The sequence below is a fragment of the Myotis myotis genome, unplaced genomic scaffold (assembly GCF_014108235.1).
Source record: "Myotis myotis isolate mMyoMyo1 unplaced genomic scaffold, mMyoMyo1.p scaffold_m19_p_14, whole genome shotgun sequence".
Lineage (NCBI taxonomy): Eukaryota > Metazoa > Chordata > Mammalia > Chiroptera > Vespertilionidae > Myotis > Myotis myotis.
This window is the reverse complement of record NW_023416318.1, coordinates 14,307,333-14,333,108: the sequence shown is the minus strand read 5'-3', so window position 1 is coordinate 14,333,108 and position 25,776 is coordinate 14,307,333. Positions and strand designations below refer to the sequence as shown.

Sequence of the window (25,776 nt, the reverse complement as noted above, 5' to 3'; positions counted from 1 at the left end):
CAGAAAATGTGTTATATAATCCTATAAGCATTGAAGAACACCTTTCAGGCTTTGTCAAATACTGTACTTTTTTATTCTTTATGACATTGTATTGGTATAAATGAAATAATTCCTTACAGATTTCATTCCAGTTTGTTGGATATATTTTAGAATAGATGAAAGACTTTCAAGGAATTAGAGGCCCTGAATAATATTTGCCAACAACAAAACATTAAAGATATATGTAAACATATAAAGTTGGTAATAATACTTGGTGACTATTCAGAGATATGTGTACATTTCCTAAAGAAAACAATCAATAAAGACTATCTACTGCCCTTTAAATAAATTGCTACCTGGTAGGACAGCTGGCAGGGACAATTGTGGTTGCCACAGGGCCAGATCCAGGAGGACCTCTTTAAGAAAAAGAATTGAGGCTCTGGCCAGGTAGTTCAGTTGGTTAGAGTATCGTCCCCATATGTTAAGGTTACAGGTTTGACCCCCAGTCAGGGCACATACGACAATCAACTAATGAATACATAAATAAGTAGAACAACAAACTGAAGTTTCTCTCTCTTTCCCTCTCTCTCTCTCTCTAAGAAAAGAAATAAATAAAAGGAATTGAAAAATCTTACCTTTGAAAATTTGATAAAAGCGTATGTCACGTGAATCAAAAGAGCCTTGAAAGAGGTCTGTGGAGTAAGAGCCCCCACCAGGGTTCATTAGCATCAAGGCAAACCCACCTCCACAGTTCTTATACTTCCTTCTTTTAAAAATGATGGGGGCCGAAACCGGTTTGGCTCAGTGGATAGAGCGTCAGCCTGCAGACTGAAAGGTCCCAGGTTCGATTCCGGTCAAGGGCATGTATCTTGGTTGCGGGCACATCCCCAGTAGGAGATGTGCAGGAGGCAGCTGATCGATGTTTCTCTCTCTCATCGATGTTTCTAACTCTCTATCTCTCTCCCTTCCTCTCTGTAAAAAATCAATAAAATATATTTAAAAAAAATAAAAATAAAATAAAAATAAATAAATAAATAAAAATGATGGGGAGACAGGGGAGTTCCCTAATTGTACAATGATGCCATTCATGAGGAAAACCCAGACTTGTGGTTCCGCCATCCTACTGAATGTGTTGAATCAGAGAGTCTAACAACAATGAATACACTTCTGTTAATTCACCAGCATCATCAGGTCCCCTCCTGCAGGGTTCCTGAGGACAAGTAAGGAATTTTATTTCTCTTCACTTCCTAATCGAGTACATGGCACTCAACAATTAGTTAATAAATCTTGACTGAATGTCTTGATTCCTGTGTTCCTTCAACAAACAATGCTCTGATTTTTGCCTATTTGACCCTTATTAACCCCTTTCACTTCAGAAATTATATTTTTGAACTATCTGATTAAAATGAAGAAAAATTAGAAAATAATAGCCAAAGACAGAAAGAACAAGGACAAAATAAAATTTCAACTTGGATGATAGAAAAGTATCTTTCTAAATAATTCTGGAATCAAAGATTGGGAACCGAAATCTCCTTTACATACCATTGAGATATTCAAGACAATAAAAGAGAGCACATGTGTAAAATGAATATAGCACAGAAAGATCAGGGTCCACAAGAACTGAACTAGCAAATTTATTGATTTCATTATATTATTAAATGGAAAAGTAAATTAGTAAAATATATTTTTTAAAGTCAAAGAAAATATTAAAATGCATTAATAAAGTTAAACAAGTTAAAGCAATTCAATTGGTAACTTTTCCAAGAGATGTTTCTTTGGTAGAATCAATAAAATAGACAATCTCTGGCACCTTACTTTAGACATTTTTTGAATCTCTGGCTTATGTGCAATATGACATATTTTATAGACAAACCATCATTCCGTATGTCGGAGTAAACTATCCAATTCTATTTCCTTTGTTTCTTATAAAGAAAAAATTAAACAAGACACAGAGTTTTGAAGCGCCAAGCTCCGATCTTTCTTGAATTAGAATCAAAATGGCTAAAACACGCTGGTTAGAGAATAACTTCACTAGGAAGAAAATGAACCTTTCAAAGGAAATCCTTACACCAGAAGTTCTTCCATGGATTTCTTTCAAGGTCTGTTGCTGATCATCCTCTGGAGCCTATTTTATGGTTCATGACCAGGAACTCCTGTCAAGTAGACCCAAGCAGAGCCCCTCTGTGATTTTCTTTAGGCTACTGCCAGGACTCGGTTTGTAGGCTGTGAGTTTATAACCTCTGATAGTGCTTTGAAAAGCATACACTGTTATACAAAACAAGGGGCATTATTATCATCACTATCATTTTAATGCAGATTAAAGGTCAATGTGAGAATCTTAATGTTGATAACTTTACACGTACATGAGAAAAACATGCTACAGAAAAAATATTGGGGAGAACTTTGATAGAGTTCAGAGTACCTGCAAAGTGATTAACTCATGTGCAAGAAGAGAAAGTAAAGAAGGAAATAACTGATTGTTCATATGTCTAAGTCCAATGGGGAGACAAAGCCCTAGACAGATTTGGGGGGGGAGGGGGAGGTAGAATTTGCTTTCATTAAAAACCTTTTCTGTTAGCCCCCTCCCCTCTCTCTCTGTGAATAACTTCCCTGCCTTGGCCCCCAGAGCAGCCCCTGCTGAAGCCCCACTCAGGCTTGTCTACTCAGGACACTCATGCTGACTATTGCATCCCCCCAAGACAATGATCACAGCTCTTTAACCAACAACTCAACCACAGCCATAGTTCTGACAGCAAACTGTGCTCCGAGAGAGGCAGAGAGATAATGCACTGGATGGACAAGAAAACTGAGACCCAGTGCAGATCTTTATCATGTTGGGCTGCAAATAACAGGGTGACATTTAATGGAGCAAATATAAAATGCTGAACTTGGGTTCAAATAGCCAGTTTCACAATCAAGCAGGTATAGGGAAACCTGACTTAGTTCTTCAATATGAGGGAAAAGAAAAAATAAGAAGAATCATAGCTATCTTGATATCCAACAAGTTTGATTCTGACAACAACCCAAAAAAGGCTGATGTAGACTTAGGGAGAATCAATACTCATCCAGTGTCCAGGTCAAGAGAGCTAACTCCATGGCCTACCTACTCTTCCAGTTTCAGACTATGGTTCCAAGCCCCATATTTTCAGAATGGCATGACAAAGGCATGTCCATATGAGAAGAGGCGATCTGGAAACCACTGCCAGAGGTTATAAACTAGCAGCCTACAAACCCTGTCTGTTCTACACATATGTTCTTTTTTTACCCACACTATGTGTTTGTTTTAATATATTTTATTGATTTTTTACAGAGAGGAAGGGAGAGGGATAGAGAGTCAGAAAGGTCGATAAGAGAGAAACATCGATCAGCTGCCTTCTGCACGCCCCCTACTGGAGATGTGCCGGCAACCAAGGTACATGCCCTTGATCAGAATTGAACCCAGGACCCTTCAGTCCACTGGCTGACACGCTATCCACTGAGCCAAACCAGTTAAGGCCGCAGTCTGTGTGTTTTTTTGTTTGTTTGTTTGTTTAAGAAACGTTAAAATTTATTGCTGACATTTTAAAATCTGATTTTACCTAAAAATTCAGATTTTCATCTAGTCTTGAAAAATAAGATCTAGCAACATTGGGCCTGTATTTATTGCAAGATAATAATTACTGAATACGGAAAAACTTCGTTTAAAATAAGTATGTACTCTTTTCAGTTCACCATACTCCTCACCACTCCCTATTGTCACCTAATACTCAGGCCAAGTATATAGTCACCATTTAGCATGGTGCTTCTGTCAATGTTTTACAGTCCCTGTTCTAAAACATGTCAGAAGTCACCTGCTATGTGGAGAGCCTTTATAGCACTTTTCACAGCACCTGCTTCCCTTCTCATACAGACTCTTTTTTAGAGTTCCTAATTAAATATTTTTGCAGATGAGTCTCTGTATAATTAGGAGAATCGACCCATTGTTGGATTGGCCCTGCCTAGTTGAGATCCTCTATAGGAAATGCATCCTTTTGCCTAAGCACAACTTTTTTCAGGCCCCACTCAGTTGGCCGTAAACTTGGACACTTCAGTGTACTATGCCAGCAAGTAGTCCAGGAAGGAGCTAATTGGAATCAAGTGTGCAACCTGCCAACTGCTCCACATTTAAGTTTTTCTTCTCCAGAAATGGATGGAGGTTGTAATTAGCTCCTCATATTGTCATTTTAGAAGCAGTTGTATTATTCCTGCTGTGTTGTTTCCCACTGTTTGTAATAAAACTGGGTGGGGTAGCAGGAAAGGAAGGTAGTTTTAGGCTTCACGTTTACTATTTGGAAATTAGATGCTTAAAAACAGGCACATTTAAACAACATCAAATAGTGGTTTCATTTCTTTCCCTTTTCATTGTTTTTCAAAGCACTCATGCCAGGCCCTTAGGCACCTCTCTGGATGGATTAATTCTCTGTTTCATCTTTCTTTTCATTTAAAGATATTTCTACCTGGAGGAGGGATTTTCATATACTGTTGGTGGGAATGTAAAATGGCAAAATAATTTTTGAAAACAGTTTTGACAGTTTATTAAAAAATTAAACACATACCTCCCCATATGGCTTGGTCATTCTAGTCCTACGTATTCACCCAGTAGAAAAGGAATTCTATATCCAGACACATACATGCATGCAAATGTCGAAAACAGCTCTATTTTAATAGCCAAAACTGTAAACAACTCAAATGTTTATTAGCAGGTAAATGGATATACAAATTGTGGTTTTTAATATGCATTATATTATCTATATATATAAAAGGCTAATATGCAAAGTGTTACCTTGGGAGTTCAACCAGGAGACCAGGAGTTTGATCGCTCGCTATGACATGCGCTGACCACCAGGGAGAGGCCCGGAATGAAGGAAGGCCCCAGCCAGCAGCTGGCAGCTGGGGAAGGAAAGCCCTGGCTAGCAGCCGGAAGGCCCCGATCTGCCCTGATTGCTGGTCAGGGTTAAGGACCCTACCCATGCACAAATTCCGTGCACTGGGCCTCTAGTGTCCATATAATGAACAATAGTCACCAATAAGTAGGACTAGACTATGCATAAATATTCAAATAATTATGAATAAGTCTTAAGATAATTATGCCAAGTAAAAAGAAGTTAGACAAAAAAATAGTTACTGTATGAGCTCATTTACATAAAATTCTAGAAAATGCAGACAAATCTATAATAGAGATCTGATCAGTGGTTGCTTGGGAGTGGTGGTGGGGAGGAACAGGAGGGAGAGATTACAAAGGGCACCTGGAAACTTTTGAGGTAATGGATGTGGTTACTACTTTGATTGTGGAATTGTCCCATGATTATGTACATATGTCAAAATTTACCAAGTTCTATACTTTATATGTGAGTTACTATATCAGTTACACCTCACTAAAGCTGTTATAAATAAATAAATAGCTATAGAATTTTAAGAGTTCTAGAATAATTTAGTCACTATGTTATATTTTAGATGTTACATTAAGCATCGAATAGGAGAACAAATGCAAACTGACTCACAAGATGAAATATGACTAACAATAATTTTGCAGTAAAGTCTTGGGAGACCAGCACAAATGGAGAATATAGAAGTGTCTCATTTGCAGATACAGTGAATGAAAGCCAATCTTTATTAAAGTCATTTCAAATTTATGTGTTCCACATTTCAAAGAAAGAAAATATACAAAAGGAGAGAACAGAATGGAATAAGTGTATCAAACTATTCACTGACCTTAATTTTTTTAATTGAGCTAAAATTCACATACCATAAAATTAATCCCTGTAAAAAGTACAATTCAATGGTTTTTAATATATTCACAAAGGTGTACAAGCATAACTACTAATTACAGAATAATTTCCATCACCCCAAAAAGAAACCCAAAGTAGTCACTACCTATTCCCCTCTTCCTCCAGCATTGGTAACACCAACCTATTTTATGTCTCTATGGATTTGCTAATCTGGATTTTTTTATAAATGGAATAATACAATATATGGCCTTTTGTGTCTAGTTTCTTTCATTTAGCATAATGTTTTCAAGACTCGTCCATGTCTTAACATGTCTTGGAACTTCATGGGTGAATAATATTCCCTTGTAAGAATGGTGTTGTCAGTCAGTTGATGGATATTTGTTTTTTTTCCATTTTTGGCTATTATGAATAATGTGAACATGTATAAGTTTTTGTGTAGACATACATTTTCAGTTCTCTTGAATAGAGATACCTAGGGGTGGAATTTCTGGGTCATGAGGTAACTCTATGTTTAATTTTTTGAGGAGCTACCAAACTATTTTACAAAGCACATACACTATGTTACATTCCCACCAGGAATGTATGAGGTTTCTAATTTCTTCACCAACACTCGTTGTTGTCCATCTCTTTTATTATAGCCATTCTAGCGAGTATGGAGTGATATTTCCTTGTGGTTTTCATTTGCATTCCCCTAAAAAGTAATGACGTCTTTTCATTCATTGGTCTTATAAACCCTCAGAAAATAAACAGGATTAGACCTGACTGGTACCTGAATGAAGGACCACCTTGCCTTTCCTCTTTATTCCCTTTCTAAACCAAGATCTCATTTATTATTCATTCAATAAGTTTATACTGAGACTGACTCAGCCCTGAGTTAAATGCAGTCAAAACTTCTGAAGAAATAGAAATGATGGCCTCTACCATCACGAAACTTAAACAATTATAATTAAGAATAAGAGTGACGAAAGGATCATAATGAACATGTCTTAAAGATACCTTAAAAATCTGTATCTTAAAAGATTAGATCAAAGATCATTTTCAAGTAGAAATTCCTTCCTAAAGCCCTACAATCCCTAAGCACTTCTTAAGAGCTGCAACCCAATGTGCACACTGCCTGAAAACACTCAGCTGTACACATTTTGAAGAGCAGGTTCAGGGCTTTGTGGATAAATGGAGTTCAATCGCTATGCCCTGGTTCTCACTTGCTGGCGCATTCATTTGACAGGGTTTTGTTACGTAACTTGTGTGTGTGAAGAGCCGACATTCTCGTCGGGCTGCTGAGTCAGATGTTTGGGCTCTTCTGGAAACCACATGTGCGCACTAACACAGGAACTGCACCGGCAGGGTGGGAGCTCGCCTCTCTCCTCCTGTGTTTCCCGTAGCATCGCTTCCTCCATCTCCTCAGGCCCAGGGGGTTAAATTGTTGGGTTTCCACCATGGCCACGTCATGGATTGCCGTTGTCTTTCTTCCTAAACACCGCGAGGTCAGGCCAAGCAGAGTGTGGGCGGCCTCTTTTATAGAGGACTCCAGCGGAGCTGGTATGCTAGAACATGTTAGGTTGTTGGAGAGGAGACCTCGGCGTGCAGCCTGCATTGCCAGGGTCTCCTTTCTCTCCTGATCTTGGAGGAAACAAGAGAAGGGGGTACAGAAATGAGGCAGAAAACCTGTTGAATCAACAAAAGCGTTCAATGGCAGATTTCTGGAAGGCTAGCATTCAAACTAAAACCAGAAATAGGTTTCTATAGTTTTAACTTGAGTAACTAAGATACAAAAAGGTTCTTCCACAATGTTGTTGAACCATCGGCATCATAGGTCATGCACCAGGCAGTCATCTAAAGAAAACTGTTACATCCATCCTTCTAAACTTAGCAATTGTGTATATGCACTAACGTGCATGTATCAATACTTAATATTCATAGGACTAACGGTCCTGGAAAACCATGTGCCCATGACTTTAATTAATATTAAAGTTTCAAACTAAGGCAGTGAACACTTGGATACAAGTCCCAGTTTTGCTGTTTACTAATTCCATGACCTTGGGCAAGTCATTTAAAATGTCAGAATATCAAGTTCCTTATTGTCATGGTTCATTATACTTGTAAAAGGCATTCTGTTCTGATTTGTGCTCTTTGTGGCACACGCAGTGCCTCGGGGTTCTTCTACTTCAGTTTTGGTTTCTTGCTTTCCATCCAGGCCAGCTCCACTTTTCTGCAAAATGGGCAAGCCTGCCTAAAATAAGCTTTTAAAAATCACAACGTCAATCTCTAGCTTAGTCATATGTCACAAGACAATGAGGATGCAGTTTGGCCTGGTGGTCAAGAGCATCGTGGCGGAGCTCTGAGGACATGGTGTTGGATTCCGGTTCTGATTCTGACAGCTGCTAGCGGTGTGACCTCGGACGGATGACTTAACCTCACCAACCTCGGTTTCTCACTTGTACCTCCCTGGGCTGTGGGGAGGTTTAAATCCCCACGTTGTGTGTGACATCAGACACAGACAATGCTGAGCACAGGGCCTGGCACACACTGAGGGAGCAGTTAATATCCGTTATTATTCTCTTGGCAAACATCATCTCTAAATTAGTTTCCTAGGAGTTAAAGTGACATACACTCATGACATTTATTAAAGTTTGGAACAGTCCCACATGCTAGTCTTCTAATTTCATTTTTCCTCCAACAAAAATCGCTACTTGGATAGCAATTTACAGTTTAAGATCCACTTTCGCAAATATTGCATTTTTTTCCTGTGACTTTTAGTTGAGTTTTTTTTTAATATGCCACTCAGCATTATCCCAAGCCCCAATTTTTTTACACACAGTAGGATGACAAAAAAATAAAAGAAAGTGGAGCATTGACTATTAGCTACCATCAAACTTAAGCAACTATTCCTACACATTTAACTAATTAATTCTCAAGGGCTGTTTCCTCCCCCACCCCCCCTCAGCAAGACTATTGTAAAAGGATCATTATTTTTACTTCATAAGGATTTTTTACCATGAATTGATTCAACATGCATTATTCTCATGCGAAGTTAATATGCAGGTCCAGAGACCTGTGGCATGTATTCTCTATTCTATTCAGAGAGAAGTGAGTACTAACTACAGTAAGGGGCCAGCGTCAATTCCAACAGGTAATGCTTGACAACTGGTCACCGATAAGCAAGTTGTTGATGTTTTGCTAGCTATGGTTACCACTACACACCATGAGGCATCAGGACTGTACGTCCAGCAGAGGCAGGAGGGCCAAAGCAGTACCAAACAGTTCTCCACCTAAAGGAATGTACTTCTAGTTGAGAAAGAAAAGGCAAAAGAACAACGCCAAATAGCACATAATCACATGCTACATTGTTCAGGACGGACTGGGAATGCCAATGCCATACGTTAGTGGTTTTCAAAACATGTTCCGCACCTTGAGCTCTAAAGAAATCCTTTCAGGGGCATCCGGTGTGTAAAAGAGACGCAAGAATAAGAGTTGATGAAATGGAGAGCCCGTCCTTCCCCTGTGGCCCTCAGCTGCTGAGATCACAGTTTTCAAAGGTGCAGGGACTTGAGGGATGGGGAAGATTTGAATGACAGAGCTGGGAGGAAGGTGTTGCAGGTAGAAAGAACAAGAGCCAAGGCAAGAAGGGGAGAATTCAGAGTAAGAAGTCTTCCTTGTGGACACCTAGTAAGTGATAAAAGGCACCTACAAGGTCACCTTTGGTTTCCAACCTGAGCCAATTTTCAAATATTTGAAGCCTGGTGAACTAGTTAACAAACACCCTAAATCCGAGAAGATGGGAAGCCCCAGGTTAATGAATGGCCTGCAGTCAAATAATGTGTCTTGTTGTTACTCTTGATTTCAGAATCATTTCAAGTAGTCGTGAGAGGAAATGGCTTTCGACACGCTCGCAACGTGGACAGAGTGCTCTGCAGCTTCAAGATCAACGAGTCGGTCACGCTCAGTAAGTCCTTAAGAGTTGGTGGGTTTCTTTGGGGAAGGAAATGCCAGCCCCATCTTCCAGCAAGGCCTCACTTGGGAAACCGTGCAGAGATGGGTCTTCCCTACAGTAAGCACATGGCAAACCCCTACACACCCTGGTTCTCATCGGGAAAGACGCACCCACATGAGTTACCCCTTCCCGGTTGTCCGTGGTGGCGCTGATTGGTGAGGGGACATGAAGCTTGACATTCCTTAACCAAGTATTAGGGCCTCTCAAGCATAAGAGTGAAAAACAGAGAGTCTAAACTTATTAATTCAGAATGAACCAAAAGCCAAACTGTAAGGCTTGCATGTGTAGATGCTGGAATTTTTTTCAGGCTTGATGATTCTGGCTTGGAGTTGCCAAGAAACTCATCGTGGTGAATATCTGACATGAAATACAGGAATATGAAAGCAAAACTAAGAGCATTTCATGCAAAAAAAAAAAAAAATGAATTAGCATAACATTGGCACTCTCACAAGACATTTGTAGCAGGCAAGTTCTTAATTTAAAGACTGTCAGAGGACAGATGTCCAGGAAACCTGGTTATTATTTGCACCTGGCATCCATCCCACAGTTAATTATTGATTCAGCATCTGCAGTGATGAACAGTAAAAATAGATTGCATTTTCCACAGTGCCATGTCCTTTTAAATGTTTCACATCTTTTCGCCACAACAGCCCTGGGAGGTAGAAAGAGAATGGGGGCGGGCCAGGGAGACAGCCACACTATTCTGTCCTCCTGTTCGCCTTATTGAGTAGGTACTGTCCTGTTTTTAAAAAGGAAGAATTGAAAGGTATGCCTTGTTTTTTTCACTTTACCATCTTAAAATCCGCTTGAATATTTAAACAGAGATATGCAATGGCTTCCTTACAGACATCTGGAATTCCTGGCCTTGGAATAATTCCAAACATTTGAAACATTCAGTTAGTTTTCTTAATACTTGGAAATACTTTCACGTCTCCAAAAAAATATTCACTATTCGAAAACATTTTGAAATATCCCTGAGTAGTCACAGTGTGAAAGTTGGATGTGCGCCCCCTACAGAGTTCTTCCTTTTTGCTCCCTTTCGATGGTGATGTCACTCAAGTCCGCCTTCCCTCTCTCCTTAACCAAAATCTCAAACCCAAGACATCAACACCTTCCAGACTTCCCAGATTCGCGAGCCTTTGGACCAACCCCTCTCTGCAGATGAATGGGAATGGGGATAGTGTTGCCTTTGCTTGAAAGGTGACAAGGGGGTGCTGCATTAGAATAACACGAAATGCAAATACACTATGGATTTGCAGAGTGACATTTTGAAAGCCTGTTTTCCAGTTTCTCCGTGGAATTTTATTTCTTGGGAAATCAGCTCATTCTCTTTCTCCCTCTTCTTTTCCTTTCCTAACACCTGCATAGCCCTCTACCTCATTCTTATTAAAAAAAAGAAAGGCTGTTGGGATAGGGATTTGGCTTAAAACACAAAGCTAACCGTGCTTCCAGCAGTGCTGAGAGTTTAGAGAAGAGGAAGGCAGTGACTCAATCACGTTATATGCTGCGAGCAACACTCCTAAACTCAGACATATGGTTATTTAAAATAACTAAGGGGGAAGTATTGGAATTTGAAAAGTACCTGTCCTTTATTTATTAATGGGCCCATTCCTTAATAATAAGAACAAGAAACTAGGAAGGACAGGGAAAGTAAATAAGTTTTTAAATGCAGCATATTCAATCTACATTTTTCCATCAACCTTATAAATATAAGTCCGTTGAGTTGTCACTGTAAAATAAAATAAATTTATGTTCCTTTACTTTACTTTTCCCATTCTCTTTTTCTACCTCTATAACCCAAGTTTTAAATTTTTATCTATTTTCATTTTTATACTCTATATTTCCTCTTTCTAGAATTTTTTTCTAAATGCTGCATTATATATTATAATGATAATATGTTATTAATCAGAAGAAGACTAATTAAAGGCCTAATGATGAAGGTAAGGCTTCCGTGGCTCTCTAGCCTGTTCAAGCATGATACAGGCTTCAGAGTCGTCAACAAATAATACAGATTATATGAAGCAAAACTGTTAAACATAAAAGAACAAGTTGACAAATAATATTTCTAGTGGAAGATATTAACGTGAATTTCTGAGTATTTAAATGGGCAATAAAAAAATGAATACATATACCTTTTTAAATGGCTTAAACATTTATTATACTAAGACACAAATAAAATGCCAACATATTAATGCCAAAAATTTTAAATATATTCTTACATGATAAATATAAACAAAATAAAAACCATAGGATAATACCTACGTCTCCCCACTTTCCTTGCCTTTTCATAAAAATAAAATCAATGAATCAACCTCTTAGAAATCTAAAACAATTTCTGGACTTGTGGTTGATATAATAGGAACTGAAATTCTGGATAAAATATGGTTTTAAAAATTGTAACATGTGGCCTAGTTCTAAGGAATGAAGAGGAAACCCCATGTATAGGAAACAAACATGGAATGCAATATCTAAGCAGAAAGCTAAGCTGTGTGGGCTCCAGGCCTGGGCGTCTGCAGATCATTCTCCTGATACTGATCCAAACACAGATCCCCAGCCTATGCCTGGCAGTGGCCAAGAGCAGAGCCCCCTACAGAAATTAGGCTCCAAAGAGCTGCACCACACATTAAATGGGGGCTGGAGAAGCTGCTCCGTGACTCAAGGCAAGAGAATGAAGGTAAGATATTATATCACCCCAAGTGTGTCCATGACCATCCTGATCCCTGCGGCCCTGGCAGAGGCAATGAACATTCAACCCAACCTACAGCATTCCTGCAGTCAACAACGTCCTCTGAAGATGGGCTCATAGTACTGAGTGGCAAACAATATGAAGATGGATGAAAGAAACAGGAGAGCAAGCAAAGAAAGAGAACCAGAAGGAGAATGGATAATAAACACATTTAAAGAGTGTAAAGAGATCAAACATACTGAAGGGGAAGAATGTTCAACAAAGGCAGATTTGCAGAAGACCATAGTGTAAATTCTAGAATTGGAAAAGTTTAATCACTGGAATAAAACTTCATGGATGAATTAAGCAGAGTGATTAGACACAGATGAAGATGCAATGCATAAACTGGAAAGAGAGATATGAGGAAATCCTACCACCCCCAACCCCCAACCAAAGCATCAGACCCAGATTTTCTTCACCCATGCTTTACCAGACGTTAAGGGACAGATGGCCAGTATCTGATATGGGTCCAGCCATAAGCATCTTTGTTATAAATATCTTGACCACAAGCATTTTCATTGCAAACATCTTTGCTGCACAACTAATTGGCAGTAAGGCAATTTTTCTGTGAAAAATAGAATAGCTGGTTGATAGTTTTTTGTGCATTTGACAGACTTAATGTGTTTAAGTTACTTGTCACTTAGTTTCATTTGTCCATTGGTGAAGTGCTTGCAGTTACTCCCACTGTTATATTATGTCTAAATTTTAGCCCTCATAAAGGTCTGTCCAGTGACGAGTAGACCTGGTCTTAAAATAATGAACAATAAGTACTATGAAGCAGATTGCATACTATTATAGAAAATGATCACACATCAGTTTGGAAATCCTTCAGGGAGCACAGTCATCCCTCCCATCCATCAAAATCAAAAGTTTGCCAAGGTAAGGCAAATATAAAAGAGGCGGCTACTAATTCACAGTCTTCAAGATGTTAAAATCAACTATTTAGTTGGAAACTCATACCTTTCTTAATGAAGTAAGAAATTGCAGCAAAAAAAGAAAAATGCTAGACCAAACAAGAAGACAAAACAACAAACAAAAAATGTATAACATTGTGAACAAAAGACATCAAAGACAATGTACTTTTACTTTTCACAGTAAAGTCTTTTTTATTTTGTTATTAACTTTTCATTTTTTATTATGTCTTTTTTAATTTTCCTTTTTAATTTTTCATTATTTTATCTTTTCTGGTGAAATTGCCAGGGGTCAATTAATTTTGCAGCAAAGATGTCTACAGCAAACATGCTTATGGCAAAAATACCAGACACGAGTATAAACACTGGAACCAAACCAGCTAGGAAAAGAATCCTAGCTCTGTCTTAAAACTGTGTGACCATGGTATGTAACTGAACATCCTCATGCCTTAATTTCTCTACCTGTAAAATAATATGGAAATAATAGCAACTCTATCGTGTATTGTTAAGAGGTTTAATGTGGGAAGTGGGGCATAGAACAGGACTTGGTACACAGCAAACTGTCTATCAATGTTGGCTACTGGTATTAATTTATTATTATCATTATCACTATTATTAAATGGAGCAGCAGCTATTATAAAAACATCAATTGTCTTCAAATTAATATTTACTTTTAATACAATCCAATGGGATTGTATTGAAAGTCAACAAAGTAATTCTAAAGTTTATATGTAAGAATAAACATATAAGAATAGCCAAGAAAAATATGGAAACTTGCCCTAGCCAATTTTAAGATGTATACAAAAACCCTAGCCAATTTTAAGATGATGTATACAAAGTAATTGAAACAATGCATGGCTAGTGCCACAAAAGGCAAACTAAGCATTGGAACAGGAAAAGCAAAGTCCATAAACAGAGCCAAACACTTATGTTAGTTTAGCATAAAATAAAGCAGCTTTTCTAATCAGGGAGTGTGTGTGTGTGTTTGGCGGGGGCGGGGAGGGGGCAGTGTATTATTCAAAAAAATGATATTGAGACAACTGGCTAAGCACTTGGAAAAACAATTAAGTTCATTTTTATCTCACACCTTAAATCTAAACAAATTCCAGATGAAAAAGTAAAATGTGAACATAAAACTATAAAAATTCTAGAAGGAAACAAAAATATTTACATAATTTACCAGTGGAGAAAGACTTTTTAAGCATAACACTGAAGGGAGATACCATAAAGGAAAAATTTGAAAGTTTGAGTACATATTTTTTTAATTTTTCCGGTTACCCACCCTGCAAAATCTAAAGGGAAGCAGAATACTGGCAAAAATATTTATAAGACATGTAACAAAGGGCCAATAACCTTCATACATAGACAGCTCTTAAAAATCAGTAAAAAAAAAAAAAAAAAGTGACCACATGAATGGGTAAAAGATATGAAAATGGAATTTACAAGAAAAATAATGGTCAATAAGCATATAAAAAATGCTACCATAACCAAGTTGAAATAATCTATCAAACTAATAAAGATTAACAAAAATACAGTGCCCAGTATAGGCAAAGATATAGGGGGAACAAGTATTTTTATTCATCGTTAGTGAGAGACCATTAAATCTTTTGAAAGTCAATTCTTAAAGTGAATCAACTGCTTTTATAAACTTTTTTACCCAGAATTTCAACTTCATCAAAAGGAAATGATTGGGAATGTTTACAAAGGCTTGGCTATAAAATGTTCATCATAATACCGCTTATGATAGCAAAAGGAGAGGAGAGTGAAAGAGAGGAAGGTAGGAAAGAAGGAAGGTAGAAAAGAAGGAAAGAGGGAGGGAGGGAGGGAGGGAGGGAAAGAGAGAAAGAAAAGAAAAGAAAAGAAAAGAAAAGAAAAGAAAAGAAAAGAAAAGAAAAGAAAAGAAAGAAAGAAAGAAAGAAAGAAAGAAAGAAAGAAAGAAAGAAAGGGAAAGATAGAAAGATTGGTTTGTCAAAAAAAATTGTACTTTATTCCTAAACAGTTAAATAGTATGGTGTGAAAGAAGAATTACTCATGTGGGAAGATGTTAATGAAGTAGCTTCATGTGTTAATAAGTTACAAAGGGTATTTGGAGCTATTTCTGTTTCATACACAGACATTTGTATGCAGAGAGACTGAAAGACACACATGGAAATGTTAACACGAGTAACCTCTGACTGAGACCACTCTTCATTTTTGCTTTCTTCTTTCTATCTGCATTTTCTAAGCTTTCTACAATCACATGCCCTTGTGTAAGAAGAAAAAGCCCCACAACAGTTATTTAACATTTAATTTGAAATTTTTGTTAATGATTTAGGCCTAGTGCACATCTTACGTTGGCATTTGGTTGGTTCTCCAATGACCAGGCTGACCTCACTCCTGGCCAAGAAAATATCTTGGAAATCTTCACACAAACTTTATTTATTCTGGCTGCACTTTTCCTACTCCAGTATTCAGTGTACTGTGCCAAGAAAAGATCCACTTTCAATTGGAAATCCATTTGCGAAGAGATTAGAATACTAAAAAGGAGACACGGGTATGAGCTGAGAAATGATCTGTTTTAATGAACAGTAAATTTTCAAAAATTTCTTACTAACACAACAATGAAAAACATGCTAGATTATCCCCAGCCCTGGTGTTGTGTGGAGGCGTCTGAGATACAGCCATGAATCAAAGAAACTGGTTTTTAACAAACTCACTAATACTCAGTTCACAAGCCATGTGATAAATCAGACTCCTGGGTTTATAGGCACACTTCTTTTTCTGATGAGAAATGTTATTTCCCAGCTTGATCTCCAACAGGACTCACTGGGCATGGCTCTGGTTTGCTTTCTGTTCACTCTCAAAGGATGAAACTTGGCCCCCTTTGAAGGTCATTTTTCAAACTGAACGTTAATCATGAAGGCAATTGTAGGAGTTCCAAAGAGCAGCTCAGCTCCCAGGAGGATAAGAGACAGCACTCACTCGCATGTAGAATTCCCAGTGTGTTTGTTTTTAAAAATCTATACTTTATTATCCAGAAACTAGACTTTATCTTAGCCAACATCTGGGCCTGGGCTACGGTGGGCACCCTAAGCAGATCACTGAAGTGCACCTATGGGGGCAGATGGGCAGGGAAGCAGAGAGGAGAACACAGACTTACCACACAAAAGCCTGCTGTTTCCTTTCTCGCTGGTCAGAGTGTCGCATCTATAGGTCAGAGGTGCGTCGTGCAATGTGGATGCATGCCTGGGAGTCTAAAGTCAAATGAAGATGATGGAATGTTGCTTCGTGCAACCTCACCTGTGGTTCCTAATCGGGCTGCCCATCAGAATCACCAGGGAGCTTTGTCCCAGTGAGAGCAGCTCCTGATTGCGGAGCACCTGCCGTGTGCCCTCCCCAACCTATCTATTCCATCCGTGCAGCAGCCCAGTGAAGGAGGAGTTATTTGTATCCCCATTTTGCTGACGTGGGAACTGAAACTCAGAGAGATGAAGTGGCCAGGGTCACCCAACTGGCCGGAGGTGGAAGCCATTTGGATCCCAAATGGTCTACTTACCCAGGCTTTTGACCTCTTCTCTACATTGCTTCCAAAACACAAATCCCCATGGAGCCTTTGGTCCCCTGACCCTCAAATACCCATGTGACTCTGAGCACGGGTCCCTCACCAACCCCCCTTATTTTGCAGACAGGAACCTCAGCTCACAAAAAAAGAGTTTCTTCCTGAAGAAAGGGGGCAAGTTTGCACAGACCAAAGTTAACTCAGCAGCAGATGGTCACCCTCTACTTTGCCGCTGCTCTATCAAGTATGCAATCGCCTCCAAGTGCAAATTTTAAACTGCATGTGGACTCAGGCAAGCAATAGCTGGGGGAAGGATTTGCTTGTGAACTTCCTTAAAACTTATTTTCCCCAGCCCTGCTGTCCTGATAGGGAAAGCTGGCCCCCCTCTACATCTGCACCACATGGCTGGGCTTTAAGGACTGTCCCTTCCTCGTGTAATAGTGCTTCTCTGTCACTTCGATAGGATGATGGAGGAGAAAGTGATTAACACAGAGATGGGCCAGACTTGTGGGAAACCCAGGCAAGAGAAGTTAATAATCGATGCACCCTTATAATCAACATTCTTTAAATATTTGCTCAACATTCATTTAGAAGAAAAGTTGGGTACTGCTGAGGGAATGAAAGAAAAAGAGTGCTATCTGTGGCTTTCTCCTCCATGCAATTCAGCTCTGGCCCCCAACGTGCATGCCACAGCAGCTTAGTAACATCCACTGATGGAGACCATGGGGTCTCCATCCCAGCTCTCCTCTTAGTTTCCGTGTAGGTTTTTTTCTTTAAGAGCAGTCAGTGTTTGCTTAATTCATGGCCATGATTGTGTGGAAGGCTTCAGCCATCTTTGTAGACTTGCTCCTCAATCCCAATTTCAAGGTAAAATCCTTCCAAACCTAATTGTGCACAGCTGCAAGAGTTTGAGTGTCAGGAGACACATACCTTGTGCATGAATCCTGAATTCACTTCAACCAAGCAAAAACAAAGCTTTAAAAAGTATATTTACTCTTAGTCAATTGCAGCTGTCTTGAGTGCACCACTTATTTGGACCTCAAGCTTACAAAATTTTTAAAGGTTGATATTTTGCTTAGAAGACATAATTTGTAAGTTCTATAAATGTCAACAGTCAAGAATTTTTTGGTGTAGATTTATTGAGAGGATAAAGTATTTTGCAAGAGCCCTGAACCCCATTATCTTTATTTAGTTTCCTTGCAATACTTAAAACTGTCCCGTTAATTTCAGGTAGAGATGAATGCCATTTTCCATGACATTTTGTATAATATGATTCAAATTATGTAAAAAAAAATAATATGCATGGAAAAATTCTGAATAGTGTACCCCAAAGCATTAACAATGTTTATCACGGGAAGTTAGGATTGCCAAGGATTTTTGTTTCTTTTGGTATACTTCTCTGTATTTCTGATTTCTCACACTAAATGTGTATTACTTTTATAATTAATAAAGCCTTAGCTGGTTTTTCTCAGTGGATAGTGCTGGCCTGTGGTCTGAAGGGTCCTACATTCAATTCCAGTCAAGGGCACAGGCCTGGTTTGTGGGCTCAATCCCCAGTAGAGGGTGTGCAGGAGGCAGCCAATCAATGATTCTCTCTCATCATTGATGTTTCTATCTCTCTCTCCCTTTCCCTTCCTCTCTGAAATAAAAATATATATATATATATTTTAAAATCAATAAATAACAGTAAGTAGGAGAAGTTGTACTGAGGACCAGTTCTAAAAGCTAGTTTGCCCAGAACCGGAGGGGTGGGGATGGGAGATCACAACCTTCTGTGGGACTAGGGAATGTGTAAACCAGAAAAAGACAATCCAGAGACCGGCAGGGCTGCTGGATCCCCTCCCTGAGCTCCTCTGGGAATGGACTTATGATCCTAAACCTTGTACTTTCTCTCCTGGGGTCACCATGTAATCTTGACCCTCACGGACACAGTGATCAAGATAACCCACTTACCTTCTAAGGCTGTGCTCAGCTGAGTCCTATATTGCTATTTATAGATAAGGTATTCTGACTCGACAGCCTTCCCACCCACCGCAGCTTAGAACCACAGTAGCAACTATGCCCCACTTCTGGAGTACACTATTTCAGTTATAAAGTCCCACCAAGCAGAGTGACTCAGGTGCTATGCCACTAGGCAAACCAGGACCTATCGAAACCCACATACAGGAATTTACCAGCACTCTCTTTCTTACTCCAACCAGGTGTCTTCCAGTGGCCAGAGCTGTTACACCCTGTCCCTCCTCTACCCACCATCCTATAACACCTCTGAACTTTCCTGAACATTCTACCAGTACTGTGGGGGCTGTGAACCACCCCATAATATTTGTAAGACCCTCTGTAAGGCGCAAAAGAAAGCTATAAAGTCATGGTAGACATTATACCAGGATTTCAAACCTTAACATTTTGGGCCAGATAATTCTTTGCTGGGGAAAGAGGGATGCCCTGTGCATTGAAGGGCATTTAACACTATCCCTGATCTCTACTTATTAAATGCCAATAACACTTCTCCCCCAGTTTGACAACCAAAACTGCCTCCGCCATTGTCAATTGTCCCCTGAGGAACAAAATCACCCCCATTGGAGAACCACTGCACTATCTGCATGTCCACAGATCCGTTCTGGATAGATGCCTTTCTTCTTATCACACCTATGCCATGGTAGCCCTGACACAACCCAGTTTATAAGTTGCAAGACCTACTCAGTTTGCACACACATTCACACCTTGTGTTTTATGGGTGCCTCAGACAATGAGCCCAGCAGTGCCCTGGTTTAGTAATAACGTTGACATGTGTCAAGTGCTTGTTAAGTGTTGAGCATTTAATCATCATCACCTCATTAAAATTTACAACCACCTATGAAATTAGTATTGTCCCCATCTTATAGGTGAGAGCTTTGGGTTCTGGACAGGGTTACATAGCCTGTGGGTGGCAGAGTTGTGATGAGACTCCAGAGTCCAGGCTCTTAATATGCTCATTGTTTTTCATCTTTCTCCAACCTGCCCCAAATAGGAAGGGAAACCAAAAGACATATCCCCAGTATCTATAATAAGTAGGAACTGGTGATATAGTTAGGTACAGGCCAGGGAACTTCCCTGGAACCCGTTGGCCAAGCTCATCACCTAATCTCATAGTCACTAGCCAGTGACAACTTCCAGTGAAACCTGGCAACAACTTCAGGCCAGGAAAGGAGTGGGTAGGTGTGAATCGTATCTGTGGAAAAGGATGATGGCCAGCTTGGTTCTGCCATGTTACAGGCATCCCTCTGGCTTCAGCTGGGCACGAGAGGACACTGCAATGGCTATGCTATGTTCTAAGGATTGTTCCCAACTTGGCTCCACCCACCTGCGCTTCACTACCATCTCTTCCCATTCTGTTTTGACTCTTGTTTCTCATTGCTCCAAACTCAGAACCACTATTTAGCCCTTCCAAATAGAAGTCACTCTCTCCACTTTCATAATCTCAGCTTTGTCCCTTGGTTTAATCTCTTATAACAACAACAAAAATCCATAAGCTTATTATCTGACCATCTATGAAAACTTTCCAGACCAGAGCCTGACACGTAGTACATGCCCAACAAATGTTAGTTTATTTCTACTCTAAGCAATGGATCCCCTTTAGCTTTGCAGTAGATCCCTCCCCCATCTCCTCACGTTTGTGAATTGTCATTGCAGGAGCCCCAGTAGGGCAATCAACCATCTCTCATTCTGGCTGGGACTCCAGAAAGCTCAACCCAGATGCTTTAAATTTCAATATCATTTTATTTCAGGTTTTTGTACAATATTTGAAAAGCCTAACATTTTTTTAAGCTGCCTACTTTTGAAGTCAGTGAAAAGGTAGAAACATCTAGCCTAACTTTAGCCTGTCTGTTCTCATTCAGGGACACATTCCCAAACCAGCTGATAATTTAGTGCTGAACAGTTATACTTGGCTCAGGGATGCCATAAAAATGCTCCTTCGACCCAGGGGAGATTGGGAGAAAGAGCAGGGTGAGCTCATTTAGTCCCCAACCTCCACTATTTTGTTCACAGTAGGAATGTAAACTCTACTTTGGAGCTTACATCAGCTTTTGGAGAGTTTCAGCAAGCTCCCCCAGCTAAAACTAAGGGTTATTTTTCTTTGTCCGTTTGGTCAGAAATAAATATTTATATCAAGAAAAGATTGCCAAGACTTGGAAAGTATTTGAATTATTTAATCAGCCCTATAAAAGGATTCACTGTGATTGGTGTTTGAATTGGCTAATGAATTTTAATCCTGGTTTTATCCCACATCCATTAGACAGTCACCAACTGCAGTGAAGAATTCTGGGAAATTCTTACCAGTCTGAAAAGAATTGCATTGATCCAAAGTCAAAACCTGGGAATGTGCACGTTTGACTGTATGGTTCTGGAACATAGTTCATTATAGTAGGGCCTGGACCTCATCACAGAGCTTTTCAACCCTGGTCCCCTTTCATGGTAGATATACCTTCTACTACCCTAATCCCACTTTAACCTTGGAGAGTCTTGACCATTTGCCTCCAAAATGGTCAGGTATAAATAGACTCAGCTCTAGGGTGCTTCAGGCTACATCATAAAACAAGCTGTGCAATTATGACAATATAAAAAGCTGACTAATTTAAGTAACATCTGTAGAAAAATTAGCTTTGTTGACCTTGGGCAAGTTGTTTCAATAAAACCTGAGTTTGAATTCCAGCTCTGGCATTTACAACTGATTCATTAACCTCTCAGAGCCTGAGTTTCCCAAATTGTAAGTAATAAAAAAATAATAATGTCAAATGAGACCATGGGTATATAATATTAGACAAAATTGGTACGAGTATAAATCAGCGATTTTCAACCTTTTTCATCTCGTGGCACATATAAATTAATTACTAAAATTCTGTGTCAAACCAAAAAATATATTTTTTACTGATCTGATAAAAAATAGGTATAATTTTGATTCATTCACATTGGACAGCTATTGTTGTGTTGGCTGTTGTCATTTTTTTTTAATTTGACAATCTAAGGGAAAAAGAGGTCAGTACCCTAGACTAAGTAGTCAGGTATTGTATATCTTTAAAATTCTTGTAGCATACCAGTTGAAAATCACTGATATAGATTATATAGATATAAATATAGATATAGGTATAGTTATAGTTATAGATAATATAGATATAGGTATAGGTATACATAATGTATGGATATGGATGTATGTGTGTATATATATATATATATATATATGTGTGTGTGTATATATGTGTATACATATATATGTACACACATGTTCACTAAAACATTTCCTAGGAATTCATAATGCCTAAAAAGACGTTAGTTTTGATAAAACAATGTAATTAAGCAATCAGAGATTTTGGAAATTTTAATTCCTCTGATTTTAAATCACACATTAATATAGGCCAGTGGTCGGCAAACTGCGGCCCCTTGAGTGTGGTTCTTCCACAAAATACCACGTGCGGACGCGCACGTACAGTGCGATTGAAACTTCATGGCCACACTGAAGGGGCCAAAGAGCCGCATATGGCTCGCGAGCCTCGGTTTGCCGACCACGGATATAGGCTATTGTAAAGGTGTGGATGTTTGTGTAATAACGTGGAATAACATTTACTGAATGGTTATTAAGTGCCAAGTAACATGGCTTGCACTTTCATGCACTCCTATTTACTCCCTACACAACCCCATGTAATGATGTCATCATCACTGTTTACAGATAAAAAACTTGTCCCCAGTCACCCACTAGTAAGAAGACCTGGGATTTGAACTCTGGTCTGCCCTGCCCCATTCTATGCCTTCTGCATTCATCCTTGAGGATGCCCAGCTCTCAAACTTGGGGTGTTTGGCAGTTTAGCATAATGACATTCATAGTTCCCCAAATCCTTATTTAAATCAAGCTTCTGTTTGATTATCAGACTCTTATAGACAAATGCTTTAGGTTAACCTGTCATATGGATGCACTGAATTCTGAATATCTTTGGTAAAAGGCAAAAAAATTTACACATCATCTAAAAATTCCCTTAACTGCTGGTTTCCAACTCCTGCCCCGCCCTAATTTTCTCCCAGTTGCAAACAAGCCAGCGCTGATCTTAGCTCCAGGTCCCGTTTGCCCAGCCCACTTGGTGCTAATGCGCAGTGAAATGGCTGCTGCCCGGTGGACAGGGGAGCTCAGGCCTCCGTCGTCCTCGGAGTGGATCATGTCCTCGTAAACATCACAGCACCACTGGCTTTGGCAGAGGTGGCAGCGAGGTTGGCCTGGCACCTGAACCAAGCGTGGCCCAGCCCGGGAGGAAGGCTTTATGCCCTGCTTCCCAAGTGGACGTTCCAGGAAGGAGTCAGATGATCTGAGTTATGGAAACCAAATGGCCCTCCTTTGTTTAGAGAGAGAGGGGGAAAAAGTCACTCATTTTTGTGGTGAAGTGAAAACAGGCTCCAAACCAAACAATCCCTCTCTGAGCAGAAAATGCCAGCTCCCCAGAGCAGGCCCACAGCTCGGAGGCTGATAAACTGATGCAAGGCTGCATCAGGCCCGTCCTGCAGCCTCGGCAAAGCCCTCAGTTCTCCCAGCCAGTTTTTCCTCTGCTTTGCTCCAGAAATATTTGGACTCCCAGGCAGGAAAGGAAAAGGAAAGGAGGGAGAAAGAGAAATGTCTACTTGACTAGGTTAATCTCGCCCTTTCCCTCCTTTGCTGTGATGGAGAAAGGGAGAGGAGCTGTGCAGAGGATGAGCGTGGGCACGACGGCACGTGGACATGCCCTGGCATCTCCCTGGCATGTCACTGCAGGGCGCCAGCTCGAGACCTCCTCAGTGTGACCCAGCTCTTCCCACAGAATGCAGCCAGGAGTCATGGGGCCTGCTGTGGCCGCTCTGTGGCTGCTCCGCGGCTCTGTGGGCAGGCTCCGTGGGCAGCGATCTGCACTCCCAGGTATTACCAGTGCATGCACACTAGGGTAAGCCATGGCCAAAAGAAAATAAATGTAGGCTCTAGTCAGCCACGCCTGTCCTGATTTCAAGCCTTCCTGGGATGGAGAGGCTTGGCAAGGAAAGAACCACGGAGAATTCAGTTCTACTCCTGGTGTTGCCTCTGACTTGCTGTGCTTCCCTGGGTCGGGGTTGCCTCTCTGAGCCTCCATTTTGCAACTGAAAAATGAGCCTAATGAACCCTGTCTTAGTTCACAAGGTCACCGTGAAGGAGATAAAGCATGGCTCTTATCAAGCGGTGGCAATCGGACTGCCTGGATATGGATCCAAGCTCCCCTTTGTAACATCGGGCACGTTTCTTCCTGTGTCAGTTTCCTGCCTTTAAAATGAAGGGACTAACATTTTCCCTGATAGCACTCCAGGTTAAATTTGGTTATGTGATGTATGCGAAGCACTTAGAGAGCATGTACACACAGCCTGCCCAGGGAGTGTCACTGTCATTATTGACATCATAGACAAGAAAACACCCTATATAATAAAAGCCTATCATGCCAAATGTCTGACCATTCAACCATTCGACCAGTCGCTATGATGCACACTGAACACCAGGGGCAGACACTCTGACCAGTAGGTTAGCTTGCTGCTGGGGTCCACCGATCAGGACTGGGCGAGATGGGCTGGCCATGCCCTGGAGCCAACCTCCTTTGGTCCCTCCCTGGCCTCTAAAATTTTCTTTTAATTAATTTCTTTTTAATGTGCACTAACTGTGCACTGGGCTTCTAGTCTTGAAAATAATAATGCTCAGTTCAGGCACTGGGTGACCTGCTGTCATAAGATTCATAATTTCATTCAACACACCCTCACTATTCTGGCAACATTCTGAATCTGCCAGTGCTGATCCCAAATTGGAGGGGAACCTCCAAGAGCTTCCTATTTCTCATAGGAAAAATCCCCAAAGCCCCACCATGGCCTACAAGGCCTCGGTCATTTGGTCCTGCTGCCTTTTCTAGCCTCATGTCAGCCGTCGTCTCACTCCAATGCCACAGCCTTATTGGCCCTCTTTCAGCTCTCCGGAGTCCTGGGCTCCTTCCTGCCCAGGATCTCTGCAGTGCCGCCTCTCTCCCACTCCATCTACTCTCCCCCAGACCTCCAGCCTCAACAGCCTTTCCTCAGGGAGGCAGCTCCTGACCTTCCAGATGAGAGCCAGCCCCCTCCTTCTTCTTTGGTGTCACCACAATTATAATTAAACTAGAGGCCCAGTGCATTTGTGCACCGGTGGGGTCCCTCAGCCTGGCCCGCAGGGATTGGGCCAAAACCAGCTCTCCGCCATACCCCGAGGGGTCCCAGATTGCAAGAGGGGAGGGCAGTTCTCGGGGCATGCACATCAGAATCAGGCTCCCTCTTCTCTGGTTCCAGGTACATCACCCAAGAACCACAGCTGCCAAGTCACTACAGCTCAGCAGCTCCTGTGTAGAGTGTCTGCCCCCTGGCCGTCATTGTGCATCGTAGCTACTGGTCAGACGGTCGAACAGTCAGATGGTCGCTTAGGCTTTTATATATATAGTAATGTGTGTAATTACCAGCAGGTCAGCTCCTTGAGTGAGATGCTGCATCTCTTTTGTTCAGTGTGAGGCCTAGCACAGTGTCTGGCTAATGGTAAATATTCAAAAGAATATTTTTTAATAAAAATGAATGTATTTAGCCCTAGCCGGTTTGACTCAGCGGATAGAGCATCAGCCTGTGGACTGAAGGGTCCCGGGTTTGATTCTGGTAGAGGGCACATGCCCAGTCTGTGGGCTCGATCCCCAGTGGGGGGCATGCGGGAGGCAGCCAATCAATGATTCTCTCTCCTCATTGATGTTTCTATCTCTCTCTTCCTCTCCCTTCCTCTCTGAAATCAATAAAAATATATTTTTAAAAATGAACGTGGCCCTAACCGGTTTGGCTCAGTGGATAGAGCATCGGCCTGCAGACTCAAG

The 25,776-nt window shown here is 40.5% G+C and overlaps 1 protein-coding gene across 1 annotated transcript in view; it reads left to right on the top strand.

The window, feature by feature from the left end:
• Nucleotides 1-25,776, top strand: part of ANTXR1 (ANTXR cell adhesion molecule 1) — a 215,766-nt gene that overhangs the window by 73,891 nt on the left and 116,099 nt on the right. The window contains exon 10 of the mRNA XM_036334285.1: nucleotides 9,571-9,669. Coding sequence (XP_036190178.1) covers nucleotides 9,571-9,669 — 99 coding nt within the window. The remainder of the gene's footprint in view (nucleotides 1-9,570; nucleotides 9,670-25,776) is intronic.